This window comes from Parambassis ranga, chromosome 17 (assembly GCF_900634625.1).
Source record: "Parambassis ranga chromosome 17, fParRan2.1, whole genome shotgun sequence".
Taxonomy (NCBI): Eukaryota; Metazoa; Chordata; class Actinopteri; family Ambassidae; genus Parambassis; species Parambassis ranga.
The window spans coordinates 7,586,788-7,609,146 of NC_041037.1; the positions used below are offsets into that span (position 1 = coordinate 7,586,788).

The following is a 22,359-nucleotide window of genomic DNA, read 5'->3' on the forward strand; positions in this document are numbered from 1 at the left end:
CGGTTTGCTCTGCTGTCACACAAGTCCCCACATTTGTTTCTTTTGCTTTACTTGCTCTGTAAAGAATGAAAGAGAGAGAGAGGGGGAAAAAAAAGCAGAATCTCGGCAGAATGGTGTGTAATACAATCCATTTTACAGAGCGGCCGATCGAACAGGGGACAGTCTGGAGTCCACACAGGAGGAAAAATCCATAGATGGAACACAGCAGATGGGAGAGCAGCCAAGAAGCTCCATTTTGGGGGGAAAATTAACTATTTCACTCAAATCAGCACCCCCCCCCCTTTTCAGCAAATTACAATGTAAGAGGTTCTTCTATTGTGTTCCCTCTTCAGAACGTCTACTACAGATATGATGATTTGCAAAGAGAGGAGAAATCTATTATCTAAGGTTAAAATGATCGTGACCAAAAAAAAAAAGTAACTCTCTGCAATTCCGAGAAAACAATTAGGTAAAAATCTAAGTAGAACATGAAAATGTGTTCCATTTAGGAGGTGCAAGCCGAGCGCTGCATGAACTGTCAATAATCGCCGTTGTTTGCAGCGGTGGTGGGCCCCTGAGGGGGCAGCTACCATTTGTATTTTCTGCACTGCTCTCTCCTAATTAGCCTTCCTTTCAGCCTGTTACCTTTTTCCATGCTCCCATTGGCTCCCGAGCATTGTCATGTACTAACACTTACCACCCCGGGTTCATTTTGCCCCCTCACTCTAATTATCCTCACACTTTTGACAGTCAGGGCCTGATGCAATTAGCATTGTTTGAACTGAAGTGATTCCGGCTTGAAATTCCTACCTTTAAACCCTCGACCCACATGTCTGCTAGTCATTTGAGCCTGCTGTGCTCTGCTATAATGATATTCTATGTCAGTCTGCACATGTCACTGCAGCAAATAGGAGAAAAAAAATCTAACATCTGTGAAACATACACTGTTGAAAATATCATGTTAACGTCATAGTACATTAGGAGAAACTTCTGCAGAAACTGGTAGTGGTAGCAGGAGAACAGAATATGAAACTAATGGTATAAATTCTCTGGCATTCGGCCACTAGACATTTCATTATAATACCATGATCTATCTAATGGCCAGTAGATTCTGCTTAGCTGGACTGTTTATCACCTCATTAGGAGACGTCAGTGTTGCCGAGCCATAAGTGGAGGGCTGTGGGGTCACTCCATCTTTTCCAATAACCACTACAATTACCCAAACCTTTCAGAAAACCTGTCCAGAATGGTGGATGATAAAACACAGAGAGAAGTTGCCGGCTTTACTGCGAAGACTAATGATCGTCCTGCCTGCCATTCCTCACGGAAGGACTGACGGGTTTATCACGCCAGCTACACAGAACAGACAGAAAGAACGCATTTCATGGGGTTTTAAAATTCTTATGTCTTTTTTTTTTCGGCTGAAGCTGCCTCGCAGACTCACCATCTGCCTTTTTTTTCCATAACCTCCTTTCACTGGCGACTCTACCCATCTATCAGACCGCTGTGGCATGATGGCATGCTTTTGTCAACAGCAGAGTGGCGATTGATTAGGCTTGTGCCTTGCCGGCCCTCTTCCACCCTCACCCGTATAGATCTTTCTGGTCATAGGCTAACACTACATCAATTAGGGGGAGTATCTTGACTGTACTGGCAGCCTAAAGAACAAATTGCTTCTTCTCCAAACTGTAGATAGCCTCGATCTCATTAATGACTGTCTTGTCAACTTGTAATTGGGCGAGTAATGACAAATCTGTCTAAAAAAGTAAATTATATATATAAAGGCTATGTTGTACGAGGAGTTGAGGAGTTGAGGAGTTGACTTCAGGAGTATATATATATTTGGTCGACTTAACTGGGAAGTTGCTTAAGATCTCCGGATATAAACAAAGCTAAGAAGTAAAAAACCTTGTGACAACAAAGGTTTCTGGATGTCCGTATTCTTCCGTGTTGATTTTCACGGTTTAAATGAGTTTTGCGAGATTCTGGAAAGAGTGGAAGATTGTTTGTGTGCACAAATGTCAATGTCTTAGCGAGGTATGAAAAGCTTTTCATCTTCTGCGTTCTGTGCTTTGTTTGACTGAACAGTCAACTTTGCAGCAGTTGAAGATTGCGACAGAAGGGCACCAGCTGCAGGGAAAAACGATGTCAAGAAAAACTGCAGGAAAAAAAAAACATCCACAACACAAACCCTGTGTGTTTGCGTGGAGAAAGAGAGAGAGAGAGCGCCCTGTTCCTGCTGTATCTCTACCTCAGATTAACGTTAAAATTACTAAATCAGAGTGGGAATTGAATAGAGCTTTTTATAGAACATCTAGTCAAATTGCCATGGTAACCACTTTGACTTAGCTATAATTGGCTGTGATCCCTATTCCTGGCCTTGTTGACATGAAGCCTTATCATGCATTCTGGTCAGTGAGTGACTGCGAGGAAAGTAGCTTTTCAGATTCCTCCCCCTGACCTGCCTGCTAAGCCGTCTATTGAGCTCAAGAGAGCAAAGCAAAGGACCAAGGCCGCTTCTCAATATGTTGTATTCTGGGAGTTTTTTTTTTCTTCTTCTCCAGTTGACAGCCTATAATTCACTGGTGACAATCCCCCTTCATAATACATATTTTGTTTTCTATCAACACCCTTGAAATTGGAAGTGGCACTGTGGCTCAGATGGGTGCATCTGAAACCATCCACAGAGTTTTACACTCTGTGGCTTTTAAAACCCCGGAGATGAAACGGAAAGATAATGGAGGTTTGGTGTTGAGATTTTTGCCATTTGGCAACTGCAAGCGGCAGCGGACCATAACACACATGTTCAGGTTCATCTTTGCCGCTCAGTGTGTTAGCTCTCAAGAGTGCAGTCGTGACCAACCTTTAACCCCTTCAACTCTGAGAAAAAACTGAAGGAATGTTTGATAAAGAGAAGAAGAAAAAAAAAGTGGGCCATTTTTGGAGGGTAGACAGGGTGGCGAGGGCTGGCACAGACAGAGAGCAAAGGCGTTGGTTGACGCTTGTCATCCTCCATTAAGGTTCCTTTGATTGGCCTTTGTGGTCCTGGAAACGGCAAACAGCTGCATGCAAATGGCCCCGTTTCCCCAAGGCTGGCCCCTATTGTTCTGGGCTTTGGTTTGACAGAGACGCTTTCTCTGCAGCATAAAGGAGGGTGTAGCCTTTAGTCAAATAAGAGTGCCCCCACCGTGGTCACAGCAGGAGCACTTCAAGATTGTTTGTCTTTTTATGTTGTTTTATTCTCGATACTACTGGTAGCCGACATGCCATGGAAGAAAGAGCACATCTTAAGAGTCAAGCTTTTCTTCCAACAGCAGGAGATGCCTGCATAATCCAATATCCGGAGAGACGCAGTGGTCATACGGCATGTTTTGCTCTGGTGGAGTAAAGACTTTCAATGAGAATTCATAAAAATTGAAAGCATATTTAAATTCTTAATATTAGGGAACAAAGCCTCATCACTGTTTTCAGCCTCTTTGTTCTTTACTGAAGTAATCCTAATGTGTTGAGAACCATCTGATGATGACCAAGGAGAAAAAAAAACAAGTGAACTTAATAAAAACTGTGGTGAAATAAAGATCCGCTTAATTAAATTTCCATTTCCACATCCCTAAATTCTGTAAAGGCATTCAGCTCCGCTGCCTAAAATGTTCACAAACGTGTAACATGACCACCCATCAGATGTGAGAGACACACAGGTATGAGGTGAGAGATGAGAGAGGAGATTTGGGATTTGCAAAGTAACACCTGCTTTTCAAATACACACAACACCCTGATGCAAAAAAACTCTTTCACTATACGGCACAAAAGCTCATCTTCCATTTCAAACTGTCCAAATGCGGACAAACACTGAAAATCAAGTTGGACATATGGCACCATTTCCCATGACACTTTAGTCCCCGCTCTGGTCCACCTTGCTGGGAATTGTATCTAAAGACAGTGTCAGACAAGACCACAAACCCCAGGGCTACACCCGCCTTTCCCAGACAACTGCTATCAGACACTCTTGATTCCGATATTAGTATTCTAAAATAGAAACTGGCAATATAGGACTGAGTCCATTTGTGGTTAGATGAAGCGCTCTGAGTCATATCCTTTTTCTCTTTGATGATTCATGAATTCATGGCTATTTCTCTTTCTTCTTCTTCTCTTCTGTTTTTTCAACTTAAAGAGAGAAAAAAACGTAAACAGGAGGAGAGCCTCACATGGCCGGTGTTGATGCTTGTCTCGTTGAGGGGGTTTAAAGAGAAGGATTTGTCATATTGCTGAGGCTAAGCGTGACAGACCCTGCTGCTGCCTCTTAACTCCTCAGGTGGGTCCATTTAGAGGGAGCTAGATGCTATCACACCAGATGCAGCCATGTAATATTTTCTCTCGCAGGGAAGCAGCAAAACCTTAAATTGAAAATCGGGTATTTTTGAATCTGGGTCTTATCCGCATAATTGCTGCCATTTTGACAAATGGGTGATGCTACACAAACCTTCAACAACTTTCTTTGTGAATGTTAAAGCGCTGAGGCTAATAGGGAAGTTATAGCATAATTAGCACAAAGGTTTATTATGGACAAAAAAACTTATATCGTATTTGCTTTATCCTAAAAAGAAAGAAAACACAGCATACCAAGGGTTTGACTATTTCCTGTGGCTTTGTTACTTGCCAACATATCTCTGGTGCACCTGGCCAACAAATATGCAGCTTTCACTCTTCCTGTGTAAATGACAAAGAGCTTAGAGTAAAAAGTATTCACACCAGGACCTGACTTGTATTCCAGGTTAGACGTGTGTGGAATCTCTGATGATGACAATGACTGTGGTTCCTGTTGAGAACATGTCAACAAAGTGTTGGCAGAACGGCTGCAAATTAAGCACCACAGCTGGCAGTTACATCAAAAGATAATCCAATTAACATTAATACAATCCCTTTAGGAGCACTTAATGGCATCTATACTGTCTGTTTGTATAGAGAGGTGAGAGGTATGCTCATTCTACTGGACTAAGCGGTGACAGGAAGTAATTCTGCAATCCTATTAAAAATAAGCCACAGATTAGATTATAACTGTCAATTCAAAATGTGATTTTTGGAAGTCAATAAATACACCTGAGGTGCCTATAATGCTAACATAACCACTTTGGATTAATGCATGAACACTGCTAGAGCTAAGCTAACTAGCTGCAGATGCCAGCTACAAACTGTGTGGTGTTGATCCTGTCATTAAACTCAGGAAAACAAACATCTATTGAGCTCCCAGAATGAGTCCCTCTAATGTTCATCTCTGGGATCCATCAAACATACCCTGCTACATCAGATAATGTGGCTAATTCTATGGGAAACAGTTTCATAAGCTAAATGGGTAAGTTTGCCAAAAAGGAAGTCATACTTTTCTGTGTTTCTGTTGGACTTAAGTGTTTGAAAATATTTGTGTATGCTCTAAATGTTTTAAGCCTTAGGAGCCGTCACTGTTTGCCATAAAGAGTTTTTTTTTTCTTTAGAACTTAGAGTCTAAGCAGAAGTATGAAGCATTATAAGAATGGCTACAACTGTGAAAAAAAATGTTTTTTCCTATGTTCCATACATACATACATACACCTTTAAAGTACCAAACAACCCCTCCATGTAAACAAAGTACTTAAAATGCACAGGCCGCTTTATTTTGATGTTGCAGAAATCACTCACTGGGAAAACACACTGCACAGAAAATATTTAAGTTTTGCCACAACTGATGCAGAGTCGACACGGTGGATTATTTTGGCTCCCCAGAACAGCCGGCTCAGCTGCAGAAGACTGCAGATGAAGAATTTCTCTCATGGGAGTATAAGAACTGAAGAGGGGGGGGGGGGGAACAGACAGAAAGTGGAAGCTATAATGACTGTGTCTTAATTTGGCTGAGAAAAATCAAGGTTTTCTTCACTGTCGATTGGTAGGATGATCCTTGACCCTTTGAGCATACATCAAAGAAAAGCTGCACAAAAAGAGGGCGGCATCATTACTTTACTAATACATATAATCCTCTAAATGCACAGAGGGTCAGAGCTTAATATAAGTCATGACAGGAATAATTCAGTTGTAGAGATGTTCCTGGATGTAATGTCTCTTTTTGTTTGGTCCATGGACACATCACTCAGATGAAAGGAAAGTATAATTCGACACCTTGTATGACCTACTGAGAAAACAGACTTTTCATGGAGATACAAATAACTGTCACCAAGGCTAAACATTTAAAAGAGAAAGAAATGTTCGACTTGGAAGATGAAAAAAAGCTATACGCTCCCAGGAGAGTGCCACTTTGACAGAATTAGTTCATTGTTCGTTCAATATCTAACATATTGTTGCATCTCTTCAGGGGAGTTGATGAAACACATAGAAAGAGGTGAGTTAAAGCAGCGAGGGTATAGTTTCACAGGTTTGATCTAACCTGAGTGATGCTTAACTCCCCTTAAAGCCAATATTTTACCCCTGCACTTAAACCCCAGCTGGATTTTCCACTCAAGAAAATGTCTCAGAATAAGTCAGGTGTTTCCCTCAGGGTGGAGATAGAGAGAAAAAGACAAGGAGGGGTGAAGAGGAGGAAGAGGAAGAGGATGTGAGATTGCCTCCATCACATGCTTGTGTCTCTGTTCTTGTTTGCTGGAGCAGTCTCCCCCGCTTCACCCTTCTAATCAACCCCCACCTCCTTCACCCGGAGCCGAGCCCAGCAGGCTTACTCAGTACGTCACACAGACAGGGTGTCAGGAGAAGCTGCAACTGGAACACGGATTACATGCATAATGAGCCAGAGACTACAACAATGACGAGGAACAGAGATCGGGGGCCTTGAGACGATAATGTAGAGGCAATTCTGATAAGACACTCATGCATGTTCATGCTGAGCCTGCAGTGGTCTTTAACACAGTCACTTCCATTGGTCACATGTCTGGTTTAGTACTTTCCTGTCTGAAAACACAGTTGTTGATGGAGTGGTAAGTGAGCCTGTGATTATGCATGGCATGAAAGTATGCTTCTGTGTTTTAGCCCAGCACAAGAATGTTTTAATGGGGCAAGCAAAAAAAAAAAAAAAATTCCTGTATGTTTTTATTGCCTTCATTTTACCATGCGTTTTTATTTATCTAGTGCACATTAAAATACACATTTTGATGCAATTAAAGCAGAGTCTGTGCTGGCTTAGATTATCGGGTGATTTCTATCAGTAATGTCTTCAGGACAGATCCTGCTCTGCAGCTAATAATCTCCATCCTGCAGGAGCTCCTTGTTCTTACTGCAGAGGGAACCGGACCTGTAGGTCCAGTCAACTTAATTTAAAAACTGCAGTGGTCACACATGTGACAAGTTTCAAGACAATTGAACAGACCTCTCCAATGTGCAAAGGTCAGATAATAGGGGTAGCAGAATTAGCCATTACAGAAGCTATCTAATCTCCCTGAAGGGTGGTGGTGTGTCCTAGTACAATGTTTTGGACTATTTGGACACAGCATTTAACATATGAAGAGCAGCAAATCCAAAAAAAAGTGAGGTGGCCACTAAAAACTAAGGTCAATATGAGATCAGTTTCTTGGTTACCATGGTGACCGGTACTGGTGTGACCTGATGATTTAAACTCGCACTTATTCTTTACTACACATTTGAGTAGCACTGATTATTGAATGATATTTTTTCTCTATGTATTTACATACAGTGTTACTGAGCTGCCATAATGTTCATATCAGTGCTGTCGGATCTACATATCCACACTGACTGAGCCAGAGGCGAGACTGAAAGCCTTTGTGGGATTTTGTACAGCTCCATTTGGAGTCTTTTAGAGATTTACCAGGAAAGTCAATGAAAAAAAAACACATTCCTTGGCAATAACCCCCTGCTATCACTGGAACACTGACCACTTTGATTGACTAGAGCGTGATGACCTTGCCCCATTCCCTTCCACCAGCATTCCGGTCAATGTGAGCAAAAAAACAGGAGCACTGATAAGAGATGCACAGATGGGGAGATCTTGATGACAGACAGTTTCCTGCCCCTCATCCTCGATGAGGCCATTGTGCATGGTGCACACTCAATGGGCATATGCACTACAAGGTGGGGGTGGATGGGGGGGGGGTCAATACTGATAGCATAAGGCAAACAATAGTGTTCTTTGTGCTCCCCTGTTTCTCTGACTTTTTTTTTTCTTGCTGCGTACTTATTCAATTTCCTGCACGGCAGGAGAGGGCTTCCTTATCTTGGACTGTTTATACCTGCAAATCGGCTGGTGGCCTTTTGTTTGCAGGTGACCCACCCTGAGGTGACATTTAATTCCTAGACAAAAAAAAAATGTGTGGTCATGCTCTATGGCACAAAGTCTCAGCCTGAGGAGATTACTAATACAGTGAAGGCAACAGAGCCACATTCATAGCCTGTAGTCAGGACTAGCCGGCAGACAGAGAGAGAGACAGAGAGAGAGAGAGAGAGACCTAGCACACATCATTACACTGATCCACATAATATATGAAAGCGAAACAGAAAAACAGAAAGCAGTGGTAGTCAAACCACAGTGGAACCAGCATCACTTTAAATTTACACACCAGCTCTTCTGCCTCTGACTTCTGAGGACACATCAGAAAATCCATGCGCACACTGAAGCACACACTTGTTGTCACAAAAAAGCACATTTACCAAATCCATCATAATTTCATTTATTGATTGCCATCCTTTCCCCCCACTGTCAACACTAGTTTTACCAACAGCACTCACCGTGTAAATCACAAGCAGCGGTAACAAAAACGTGCGACCTGAGCTGCTGTGACATCTCTGACACTGAGCGAGGACGACAGGTAGAGACGGATTCATCATTTGGGAACAATTTTCACACAGAGTAAGTATAATTGTAGCCTCTCTGGCTCTACCTCTGTCTGTTTTTTTCTAGCAGCTTTTGTTCAGGTAGCCTTTGTGTTTTTTTTTATTTGCACATTGCGCGTCTATAATCAACTCTCTCTTCTCTTCTTAACAAATTAATGCTTAAAATATATGTCACAATAAAGGGAATAAAAATGCTGCTAAAAAAAAACACACTGCAGGTATTGATGGCTGCTTTGATTGTCATAGAGCGATGTCCCTTTGGTGTTAAATGTTATATGCCTGCTTTTGTTTTTGTGCATGTTTGTTTAGCTCTTGCACTTTTTTGTTAGGATGAATTAATTCTGACATGCCTCAGAGCTATTTAAAATACTGGGAGCACTGAACTACACAACAATCCGACAGGTTCTTGTTGCCTCCATAGATACTTTTGTCTCCGAACCTGATTTACATTGTTGGCAAAGCCCCCCATGTACACAAAGGAAGGAAAGGGGGGGGGGGGCTTCACAGTATATACTTGATTTTATTTGAAACCCTTCTGCTTCATCTCAAGATTAAATGTGCTACTCTGTTATGACAGCTGAACCCTCGTGTGAAGCAACGACTTACACCGAGCAAATCCAAAAAAAGATTAGAAGCTGAGGCAACAACTACACTGTGGTTTATAAGCCGGACTCATTTATTATTTGAATTAGGCTGCCCGGAGGAAAAAAACAACACACACACAGGCAGCATTTAAGAAAGGGAAAGAGCGAGGTAGGCATCTGGTCCAATGTTTGTACAACTTGTTACCATAAGGGGTGTGAAATGAACGGCTCTGAGATGCTGCGAGCAAGTGAGATTTAAGGCCTGCTTAACAAATGAAATCAAAGTGTCAGGAATCCGTAGCCCATTAGATTAAGTGTTTGTTCATCAGCCAGCCGTATAACAGGGAAATTTACAATCACGTCTAAACACATGATAAAAGCGCAAAGCTCTCTCTCTCCTTCTCCTGAAGGGGGAAAGTAAGGCTCACTCTCACATATTGCTTGGAAACACTTCTTGCAGATTTTGCTTTACCAAAAAACGCACTCAGGAAATCGCTGTTGCAATAAATCTAGGATGACCCCCATCTAAGGGTGATATTGTATTTCATTTCCTCTGAGTGAAATCCTGATCCTGGAGATTCATGTGACTCTGGCTCGTTTCACTCGTTCTCTCATAATTCCAAACTTTTCAGGTATATTATTAAAACAGCATATTGTATTGAAATGCTATGTATCTGTATGTATTGTGGTCTGAAAAGCTGCACACCAAAGGGAAGGATTTGTGGCAAAACGCTGACAAAACTATGCAAGAAAAAAAAAATGAAAAATCGTTTCAGCCTCCATATGGCTACCAATCTGGAGGAGGGAAGTCCGTTCAATACAGATGATGAACCCCTGCCTTCTTTTTTTTTTTTGGAAACACTTCCAGTTGGGCTGAATTTTCATGCCAGACTGATATATCTAAAATAAAAAAAAAATATTCCTTCCTCTGTGCTTGTTCTCACCACACAGATTGACCAGTCATCTGTGAATCTCCCATGGTTTAGCTGATAATTCATGATCGCCCTACCATGGACCCGCAGCATTCAATATGAATTATAAAATGGCAAGCCAAGCATATCAATGGATGACAGACTGGATGTGTATGGCCCGGGGCCAGAGAGGAGTTAGAGCACAATAGAGCTTCCCCATTCAGTCAACCCCAGGACTGGAAATACCAGTGTGGCTCGGGAGAGTGTCTTCCATCAACACAATGCACGGCGCTGCTTGAGACAAATGTTGTGGTGAGACGTAGTGTTAACCTTTACAACCTTTTTTTTGGGGTTGAGAAACACATGCATGCTGGTATGTTCAACAGAGGAGTATTTCACTATAAAATCCCTTAGAGAGAAGTGTGCTGTGTGTTAACCAGAGCAGCAGGGGGGCTTGAAATCAACAGAAATAATATCACAAAAAAACAGGCTTTTCAAGCATCTACAGCTCCATTTTTCTGTTTCCATCCACACAATTCTTGTGTCTACTGACTTGATTATTCATAAAAATGCATATAAATGTCTCTCATTCACTCTCCAGTCATGAATGATTTCTATGGCACTAAACAAACACTGTTTCTTTACTCTGATCCCCCCACCACCACCCCTCTATTCTCTCCATCTACGCACATGCGACACAGCTATCGAACACAAACCACTTCATCTTTTACATTTCCCTTTTGTGTAATATTTGGATATGAAGGTCGGGGGGTGCCTGCTCTCCTTTTTGGCATTTCAACACTAACAGCTAACTAAGCTAAGTGTTGACACTGACTGCATGACATAATCCCCACCTAAATCTGGCTTTCCTTACTTTAAAGTCTCTCAGATAACAGCTCTCATTCAGTCACAGCAGGTATGTGCCTGTGTGCACTTGCCCCACCTTTTGTGACTGCTCCCTTTGAATCAGGTTGTCTTCTTTCATATCAGTAGACTGGGCGGTCTGTAACATCTAAAAACAAATCTGATACCTGCATGACCTAGTTTACTCCAGCAGCAGGAGCAGCAGCGTCATTTTATAGATCTGTTATATAATGCTACAAGGATGTGGAAGAACTGGGGTGCGAATAATGAGAGCAAAGAAGACTATATATGTATATATGTATAGATAGTCTCGCTCCTTCTGCACTATAAAGCATTAACACTGCATAATTACATGTGTTACAACATGGGTTGAATCTATCAGCGATTGGCTGTGTCCAATCCAGTTGTTTGTTTGGTTTTTTGCTTTTTTAATTAATGATTTTAATGATCTCGCCCTTAAAATAGTGGCATAAAAAAAAAAAACATTGGCGTTTAGAGACCGGCTGATTAAAGACAACAAATGTATTTTCAGTGGTCGCTGTTTGATCCTTTGGTGCTGAAAAGCCTTCGTCGTCTATTCGTAAAATCAAATTGCAAACTACATTAGAACAGTGATGTTGTTGCACGCCTTCATTATTTACACATCCCCACCTTTTTGATCGTTTATAGAGGCTGCATGTGGAGGCGTCATATCGCCCAACCTTTACAGGACAGGATTAACATTTTTCTTCCCACACGCAAGGTTACAAAAAAAAAGTGCATGTAATCCATTGCCACTGTTTTTAATTCCATCTCCTCACCTCCACATTTGCGTAAGGCCAATATTATCTCTGCTTTAGCTCTGTTTTTTAAAAAGCAGCCTCAGGGGCTGAAAAAAATAAATAAATATATTGAAGCAATGGTGGAAGTGCCAAAAACCGCCGTTTCCCAAATTGCCACTTGAGGGGTGGTTCTAAAAGCAAGTCCTCATGTGCCTCCCAGTTATAATTCCCATTTTAATCAATACATAACAATACTTACAGAAACTAGTTTAGTCCATATGGATGCAGCATACATTAGGGCATGACTGCTTTGAGTGACAGACGGTAACTGTCGGCCTATAGGCATCACACACTTGCCTTACCTCAACTTTTTCAGTCATTTTTTGGATACACTGGGATTTTGGCAAGTGTTCAGCGCTGCCAAGATGGAGACAGACAGAGCTTTGAAACAGCTCTTCAGGAATCTGCAGGCAACGTTTGTTCTCTGAATCTTTTTAGTTGCCAAATGTTCATCAGCTCCAACTCTGATTGTTTGTGATATTAAAAAATAAAATGAGACACAGGTGAGCCCACTAATTTGTGCCACCTATGAAAGTCACTGCTTTATATTCATGCAGCACCCACACAGTGTCTGTAATAAAAAGTCAAACCTCTGTAACACATTTAATGGCCTCAATGGTGTGGCGCTGGGCACACGTGGCCCCAGATCCCTCTGGTTTAAATGTGCCTTTTCTAGCAACAGAAATATGATGCGGCCAGGTGAAAGAAAAACAAACTAGTCTGCTGGAAATCACACATTTTCCTCACACTTTAAAAATACATTCATTTCAGTGTAAACCAAAAGAGTAACTTAGCAAACATGGAGCTGGAACTGGCTGGAAAGCAGAGCTCCATCACACATGAACCCTTTCACACTGTCATTTGGTAGATTGCTGTCATAATGGTTGAACTATATAGCTATGAAGTGAATTCAGGTATATAGGAAATGTGAGTTTGAGTATTTGCTTCTACACCCCATCCCAAGTGATCAAAACATGGCCCCAACTGGTCTTCATTTTTTTTTACTTTCCAGGAAAGTCAATACCAGGGGAGAGAAAAATCACTTTCTTTTCTGGTATGTCAATGAGCATTTCAAAGCGTCAGGAATGTTTTGGGTGAAAATCATAACCTGATTATAGCCTCTCCTGGTGAGGGACAGGAGGCAATTATCAGGTAGAGTTTTTGTTACAGGGACTCCGGATCATAAGCGCCGGGATGCGGGCCCTGAGGGCTGGACAGGCTGAAGGTGAGTGGCATGTGGATAGAATCAGATATTGTTTTCAGATGGACACACGCACGCACGCACACACACACAGCTTTATTGATGGATGGGCAAATGTGCATTCTTAGACCCGAGAGCCCTCACATCAACTGAAATTCAAAACCCTCACTTTCTGCATACCAAAGCAGTATTCCTCTTTAAGATATTCAACAGGACCATTCAACTCCATTTCTAAGCCAGGCCCAAATCAGAGGGCTATTCTTCAACCACCTCGTGGGATGCTCCTGCAGATTATCTAAAATTGCTAATCCACAAAAAAATAATAATGCATCTCTGCTTGAGATAGATTGCTTGGGGGGGGGGTGGCTGCTCCATGGCAAACTATCTTTGTTAACAAATTGTACACCTAAAATAAAACTGGAAGAGAAATCTATCACAGAACAAAACAGCAAGACAGAAAAAAAGACAAAAGGCAAACTGAAAAGGAAGCCCCCAAAATAATGCGCTTCAACATCTATCTGTAATCAATGCTTGGCATGCAAGCATGTGATTTGGGGTTACTTTGTTTCCCTTATACAATGGGACTGAAAGGAGGAAAAAAATGTAATGATCATCATTAGGCAGACATACCAACATCAGTGGTTTTGATGGGCATGTAACTGACGGGAGTGTTTTGTGACAATACTTGTAATTACAGCCAAATGTACTAATCAAAAGTGAGGGAAGAAAGAAAAAGGAAAAAGAAAGGAGCCCTAGGATGTCACTGCAGACAATTAAAAACACTGACGCATTCTTTCCCACTTCCACAGATCCAAGTGCCTTTGCTTTTGATGGTTCCAGGTACAACTGGCAGCTCAGAACAATCTGATTAAGGTGCAAATAAAAAATGTATCAATTCTCCGCGGCTACAGTCAGATAGACTATAATAAAGCTCATAATGCACAAGAGTGCAGTTAGAAGCCTTTAGGGGAAGGACTCTGACACATCGTTTGAGTGTTGCTCTGGAAGTTACGAAATGTGTCAGTCAAGGTGTCCATGAGTTGCTAGGAATATTCAATGAGTTCAGTACAAAGTGTTTGAAACGGCTTTTTCAAACTTCAAGGGTAAAACCGCTCAAGAAGAACTCTGCAACCTTGCAACATAACAGCTCTTTATTTCTCTAGTGCAGCCAACAATGTGCACTAATAAATTCGGCACATTCATAAGCTGAATAATAAGTGGCTTCTTGAAAGGTTGACTAAAATCACATTAATGCTGCTTTCTGCCACGCAACTCCATGGTAACTCACCTTGTGAACAGTGAAAGCAACAGAGAAGGAGCAAGAGGCAGCGAAACACTGGACACCTCCACAGTGCAGAGGCCATTGTGCTGCTCTGTGCGAACGATCCAGGAGCCTGATGGCTAATAATAGTGATTCAATGCGTTGCAAGTGGGTGAGAGGAAAGCTGGGGCGACGTCAGCGGTTGGTGGATTTTGTAGAAGCATCACCAGTCATCTTTTCATCTGCAAAAAAAAGAGAGAAAAATGGAAATTGGTTAGCATCATCTGGTTTAATTTGAAGAATCTGTTGACTGCTTTTTTATTGAGTAAACAGAATCATTTTTTCCCCCTCAGAATGCTGAGATATTAAAACTTTGTTCTCAAACATTTATGAGGGTGCTGACAGGAAAACAAAGCAGAAAGCGTGCCGGGTGCTCGGCACTTATTTAGCACTCTGTGGAGTGTTACAACTGAATGTTTACACTGCCTCATTCTCCCACTCTTCCCTGTTCCACCTTCCTCATTTACTCCCGGATCCCCGCGGGAAAAAGCTTGTCGCTCTGGCAACACGTTCGCACAGGACGCCATTAGAGACGCGGCTGCTTTGTGAGCCACTTTTGTCTCCTTCCTTATCAAGGGGTGGCAAAAACACTCCTTTGTCTGCAAAAGCAGCAAAAGGTTAGAGCCTGAGACAGACTAACGCACCAGACAGATAAGCTGCTTACCAAAGTCAAACACCGAGGAGGGATGTGTTGTGTCATATGTGAAATGCCACACACATACACACAAACACACACACACGCTCTCCGGCATGCATGCCTGCACAAACATACAGTCAAGGACAGCCCTCTGGCATCGACACACATGCAGAAAAAACACCCACACACACACAGAGACATAATGTATCTTGTTTATTCCCCTGTGGTTACCATCTAACATCTCCCCGATGCACGCGCACACACACACACACACACACGTATTCACATGCACAGCCTCGGTCACTTGGTAGCCGTCGCTATGCAGTGAGGAGTGTAAATGTTTCCTGTTTCTGAATGCTGCTCCTTCAGAGCCACCCGTCAACCACCCTGATTATTTTATAATGAACCTAAAATTGAGCAGCAGAGCAGTCAGCTCTGATCGCTCTCTGGGCCTCACTAATGCGCTTGGATATTTTTGGCAACATCAAAACCCACAAAACATGAAACGCTTTTACATTAGCATACTGAGCAATAATTTACGTCACTATTAGGTTCATTCTATACATGACCGACGCCCGGTAGAGGGACAGCAGCTGAATATAAGCCCACTTACTGTCTGAGGTCACCCTAGCCAAGCAACCGAGCCAAGGAAACACACATATTCAGTTAACTTATAATTTATCAGTTAAACCGGGGTGGCTTCGTAGGAATTGTGGTTTTATTTGTCTTCCAGTTGTTTATCTGCGAGTGGCACCCGACCAGATCAGATAAGAGCAAACTGGAGGGGACTTGCTCTCCTGCATGGGAAGTTTCACACCACAACCATGGAGGCTGTCTTCCAACAGGGCTGCCACCAGTTCAGCTTTGGGCAGTGAACCAAATCTCCAGAGACACACGTGACTTCTTCTGTTGCCATTTATTATCCCCAAATATGAGGCCTGGGGCCACGGGGTAACCATAATGGTGGTTGACAGGGAGGAGATTGGAAACTGTTGGGGGACATCCCCTCGCCCTTCTAGGCCTGCTGGGCCCGCTGAGCCACTCAGACCCCTCCAGACACCAGGGGGCGAGAGCCTGCCAGGCCTCGTGGATGAAGTCTTGCCCTCACCACCCGGGGGGTTCTCTTTTTTTCCTGATCGGCCGTCGCCCTGCTGGGTAACATGCCTCCTTTTCTCCCTTAAGCCGGTGAAGGGACACAGGCATGCTCATCTTCCTAAAAACATGGTTTTGTTTGGTAGGATTTCTGCACTGAATCAGCCCGGACTTGAGATAAAAGGATTAGGCGATTAACATTAAGATGCTTTACACAAGTACTGACAGACGTATCATAATTTCACATCAGGGGACGAAGGAGGGGAGATGACGGTTCTAAGGGAAGGAGGAAGGGGGGGCCAATCAGATGTTCTCAGGCAGAAAATGATTTTAAGAGGTAAGTGAGGCATCGTTAACCCCTCGGAGACTGTGCTGAGGAATTATCTACACCGAGCTCCCCCCCTGAAGCCTTGGAAATTAAGGTTACTTGTTACTCGGCCAGCGATTTCCGCATAATGATCACCATGTTCTACTGATATGTAAAAAAAATGGCACACAGTTACAGTATGACTAACTGTCACCACCTACACTATATCTAATGAGCTCAAACATATAATGTGCAAAAAAAGTTATTCATTTCATCTGTTCCTCATAACATAAATACAAGGATATATATTCCCTCAGGTTCTTTCCCCCTCTATTATCAGTATATATATCTTTCGAGAAAGAAGACAAAAGCTCCACCAACGAAATGAAAAATGATACACAAACATTCACGACATCTGTTTTTCTTTTGTGGCCTATACATGCAACGTGGAAACCCAAGGAGAGAAATCTATCATCGGTTAAGATAATGGAGAAAATCACAGTCCACAGTAAATTTTTCACATCAGCCTGATAGAAATAATAAGCAAGCGTTTTAAAAAGGACGGCAGGCAATTAAAACATAATTAAAATAAATGGGTGGAAGAAGACAGCCCACATGTCTTAACATGAAATACAAGGCTGCGTGGCTGAATGAATGTGAGGCTCCTCTGACAAAGCTTGTGTCTGCCTCACTCAAGCTGGAGAGGCGTCCAGTGAAAGAGAGAGTGAGGGGTGGAGGGATGTGAGGGGGGGGGGGGTTGAGAGTTTCTAAGCTAGGAGGAAATAAATGGATGGGAGAGGGAGAGGAGAGGAGGAGAAGAATGGAAGGGGGAGAAAGAAAGGGGCGGTAGGGTCACTGCGGAGGATTGACAGCCTGTGAGTACGGCCTGACCTCCTGGGTTCGCCTCCAAGTTTTCTCCACAGGCTTAGAGAAGACAAAAATAAAGCCCAGGAATGTTAATTTATTTTCAATTGTCAACGCCGAGAAGAGAGAGATAAAGAGCGCATACATACATATCAAGTGAGACTAGAACAAAACTAATGCGCAAGTCCAAGTGTAAGCTGAAAACCTGAGTGAATCAGAGTTGTGGATCTGTGGGGCTGGATCTTGCCAACACAATCATCCGTCTTCCACTCTGTGAATAACTACTAATTTGGAGAACTTTTTGTCCCGCCCCCACATGCCCTACATTCAGGACATGTGAAAAAAAAGATGCACATGTGAAAAAGGGGGAATTTCAAACATGGTTGATGGGCTAAAAGTGGGAGACTGAAACTACAGGAACTAAGAAAACACAGCCTCCAGACTCTTTATTTCCCCCCTGTCCTCGGCGCACCCTGATGTTCCCAAGAAGCTCTTTTGTCATGACAGTCCTGTCAGGGCTGCCGCTCTCAACCCCTGCAGGGACATGATGTCATTTCCTTGGCTCCACCAGTGATGTACAGACGTTGCCATCAACTGCCAGAAATGAAGACGCAGCGACACCGAAGCGCATGTCTGCCGCGAGTTTACTTTATCAACCCTCAGCTGATAAGATGCACTATTATTAGGATTAACAGGCTTCTAACTACGCTTCAGAGCTGCACACGCGCTCAAAGAGTAATGTATCTTAGCTGGAGCAGAAGGCTTTCTGATAAAATGATTAGGAAGTCAATTTATTATGTAGCTTAAACTTAACTGGTTCCAGCTTTTGTGATGGGAATATTTGCTTTGTTGGCTTTATATTTTATGACAAATTAAAGTTGGACTGAAGTTGAACCAAGAGAAGTTTAACACCTGTGTATGGTTTCATGATAATAAATAAAGTTGCATTACTGACTCAATTCATCTGTAGTGAATTATTAATAAGACAACTGACCTAAATTCTATCAAAACTGACTAAATGTGACATAAATGTAATTTTTTCATCTTATAATCTGGGACAAAATAAGCCATCTGCGCACATAAATTTTCACTTCGCAACAATCTATACGATTATTTTTCAGCTGTAAAACAGCAGATTGAGGGCATTGTGATGTTCTGCTCTGTGTTTTTCTCTGTGTTTTTGTCGGTAAGATATCTGTAGATGATTTTCTGTGAGCCAAGACAAGCTACTCATTCCATCATCATTGCCTGCCTATAAATAATATAAATGTCAACAGGTATTTCTTTTTTTTAAGATGAATCACATGTCTGGATCAACATTTATTTCCTGTAACATCTAAATACACCAAACTGCCATTCAAAGCAGCTGCAGTGTACATTTAAACACACATGCTGTTCAGTTGTAATGCTCTTCCCTCCACCCTGCAATGAAAGGTGCAATGCTTCACTATTTTATTGAGCGTGCATAACAGTTGGTGTGTTGGGCGGCTCTTGGCCAAATGATCGAGGCAGTAGATAAGATAGAGTGCCAGCGGGCAAATGGACATGGTGAAACAGAGAGGGGTGAGCAAAGAAGCTTAGTAAAGTGAAGAGAACAAAGAAGAGACGGGCTGAACAACCAGGTTAGTGTCAAGCAGAATGAAGAGAGGACGCTGTGCAGTCTTCAAAAAAAAAAAGAGTCATGTGGGGAAAGGCAGAAAAGGCTAAAAGTGGATGTTTGTGTTGACGCTGAAAACACCCTAACAGCTTAAACGTTTTAACTATTGATTTATCAGTCAAATATTTATGCAGTCCATTGATTAATAACACTCCATAAAAATGCCACAGAACTCTTTCATAGTGACATCTTGTTTGACAGAATCCACAATCAGGATATTGATCTGGATGTGTGCATACAGACAGAGGAGCGACTTCTAAATGTTCAGTTCTGCGTTTTAAGTGCAACATAATAAACCTTTTTATGTGTTTGTGAACATGAAAAACAGACTGAGAAGTTACAGCAAATGATATTTTTGCTCCAGTGTGCATGTATATTGCATGATTTGTTTGGGTGTTTTGGGGATTGTGTGTTCTCATAATGTGAGTTCTAAGTTAAAAAGCAGCTTTGAAATGGTTCATAGGAAACTGTGTGCTACTGATTCCTTCATCACTGATGCTGAGGCTACAAACAGTGCATGCGTGCTTGATATCTGAATGATATATGATGATTTCTGCCAATCAATCATCTCAGCTGTTACATTTCTTAAAGAAATGGAATGTTTGGAATTTGCAAAAACATGTCAAAGATAACAAAGATAAAACTGAATAAAATGTCATGTTCATTCACTAACATTCAGCTGCAGGCTACACTAGCTGTTTGTGCTTGGCACTGAGATGAATAGAGTGACCTCGGAGCAGTTGGTTAAGCAGTGGGGTCACCGGAGAGGAGCAGAGAGCAGCTCGACACCGACACGGGAAAAAAAAAGAGAGGTTTCTCCTTCTAATCAGTCTCTTCACAAATTTACTGAAAGCCTCACTTCTCACCTCCTCCGTGCATAATTCTCGCACTCCCCTGCATGCTCTTCTTTATCCACAAACACACCCACACACTCCTCAAATCCAGCCTGCTCCAATGTTTTTTTTTTTTTTTTACAAGGGAAGTCAGGACTGGCTTGGCAATGTCAGCCCCACCTAAAGTGTACTAAACACGAGCTGCACTTACAAAAACAAATTCATTCACTTTCAGCACACTTCCACTGGGTGACATGTTGATGTTCACACCACCTGCACTAACATGATGTTATTTTTTTTTCACACCATAGACCCATTCAGACTGGTCTAGTTTTTTTTTTTTTTTTTTTAGGAGTGTGTTACCTAAAAGTAACCGCTAACACATAACATCTGTGATGTAATTGAACAACACGCAGGCGAGAAGAAATCTGTGTAATCAGTCTCCAGCATTACAGAGCTCCACTCATGTGCTGCCAACGCACTGACACTGTATCATAATAATCACACATCATTTCCGCAACTGACAGCAACTTGTTTAAACAATGACAGAAGAAGAAGAAGAAGAAACGTTGCATCTGGACTGGAGTGATGTCAGCCAAAAGACTGCAGACCCAGCCACACCATTTGCAAACAATCTCAGGGTTGTCATTTTTGGATGGGACCAGCTGTGGTTTTATCAGGGATTATTTCTGCTGGGCACAGAAGAGTCCCAGCTAAAAATCTACACACGTTTCTGACAATTTACAGTCAAGCTTCATTTTTGATTACCCCACCTCCTTCTCCTGCTGTTAGTGCTATAAGCGCATCCAAATGGGATTTTTGATAAAATGGTAAAATGACAAAGTGACACGTTTGTTGCCAAAACTGAAACCCAGAAATAAATGCAAATCTAACCATTGAATGCCCGAGGCGACAGAGTAGTAGATGCTGTAACCACAACACCACATCTCAACTGAAGGAAAGGCACAGTTTTAATTTCAGGCACATGGAGAGGTGTCACAGGTGCTTTCCAGCACTTGGAGATTTATATGAAGGTAAATCTTTATGTAGTATTTTAAAACAGGTGGTCTATGTATACTTTAGAGCAATAAATTAACTAATGTTTGTTAAAATATGCATATATGATTAATCAATTGGTGAAAAAAAATTGAATGTGCAGATCCATCCATTCATCCATCATCCAAATCCGCCTTGTCCTGCAGTGCAGAGTCACTGAGGGCTGGAGCCTATCCCAGCTATCTGTGGGTGAGGCGGGGTAAACCCTGGACAGGTCTAATGTGCAGATCAGTTAATAAAAGTGACTTTGACGGTCACTTGATGCTTCTGCTGACCTTATGCGCTGTGTATATTCATACAGATTTCAGAGGCAATTTAAAGTTTCATATTATTTCATATATTCTTTCAAATGGATAATTTAGCACCTGTTTTGCCACAATGACCCCTTCACAGGTAATGTTTGTCCAATTTAAAGTGCACATCGTTGTCCCCAAAACAGGCTGTTTTTCCTTATTTGCTTTGCAAATGAGCTGCATTCTGCCTGTACAGAGGGTGTGTGTGTGATCTTACTTCAGTGGCTGACTGGCATTAATCAACATGGGCTGTTTGCACTCAGAAAATCGTTATGTCACACACAATGCATACAAAACTTCATACAAGAATGAACATTGTAACCTTACCTATATATAGGCAGGACTTACCCCAGTGTCAATGCAGGCCTACTGTATGTACCTGCAATCATTTTAGGTAGGTAAACAAAGTAAGTGTGTATGATGATACCACAAGCTGAATGGTAAATGGGCTCCACTTATACAGCACTTTTCTACCTTAGTGGTACTCAAAGTGCTTCACAGTGATTCTAAGTCATCCTAAGTCATCCTACACACACACACACAGCAGTGCTGCAGAGCTGTATTTTTGGCTGTCCAAAACAGCTTTCTCATCTAGAAGTAGCAATCCTGTGTGTTTCACTATTTATATAGACCAATTAACCAATTCATTATGTGGATGATGAAAATAAATGTCAATTGCAGTTAAAAAAAATACTAATTGAAATAAAAAAGTGTTTCCAGTCTCTTCACAAACAAAAACCATGCTTCAGCTCACTTTGCTCTTTTAATTACTCAAGTCATGGACTGATTTAGCACTGATTTAGAGCTTTAAATAAGTTACATCAACAGCCAATAACCAGATTGCACACACCACATGGAAAAGTAAATAGAAGTGCTGACACACCTTTAAGGGCTTAAGGGTGTGCACTTAATACTACAACTGAGAAGCTACAGTGAATAAAGACATGTGTTTAGAAAACAGAGAGTACAGTAGTGTGATTTTCTGTGTGAGAACTAAAGGTGTGAGAACTGACTCTGCCGGATTTTCCATGATGTTAGAGGAAGTTTGGATCTGGTGATGCAGGGGCGGGTGTGGGGGTGGGAAGGGATGGGAGTGTGTGTGTGTGTGTGTGGGGG

The 22,359-nt window shown here is 42.0% G+C and overlaps 1 protein-coding gene across 4 annotated transcripts in view; it reads right to left on the minus strand.

Annotated features, from left to right (window-relative positions):
* The window catches only part of adgrl2b.1 (adhesion G protein-coupled receptor L2b, tandem duplicate 1), a 115,607-nt gene that overhangs the window by 47,313 nt on the left and 45,935 nt on the right, over nucleotides 1-22,359 (minus strand). For all 4 annotated transcript variants that reach the window (XM_028427273.1, XM_028427271.1, XM_028427272.1 and 1 more), the window contains one exon: nucleotides 14,472-14,686. In XM_028427273.1, coding sequence (XP_028283074.1) covers nucleotides 14,472-14,547 — 76 coding nt within the window. In that variant the 5' untranslated portion in view covers nucleotides 14,548-14,686. The remainder of the gene's footprint in view (nucleotides 1-14,471; nucleotides 14,687-22,359) is intronic.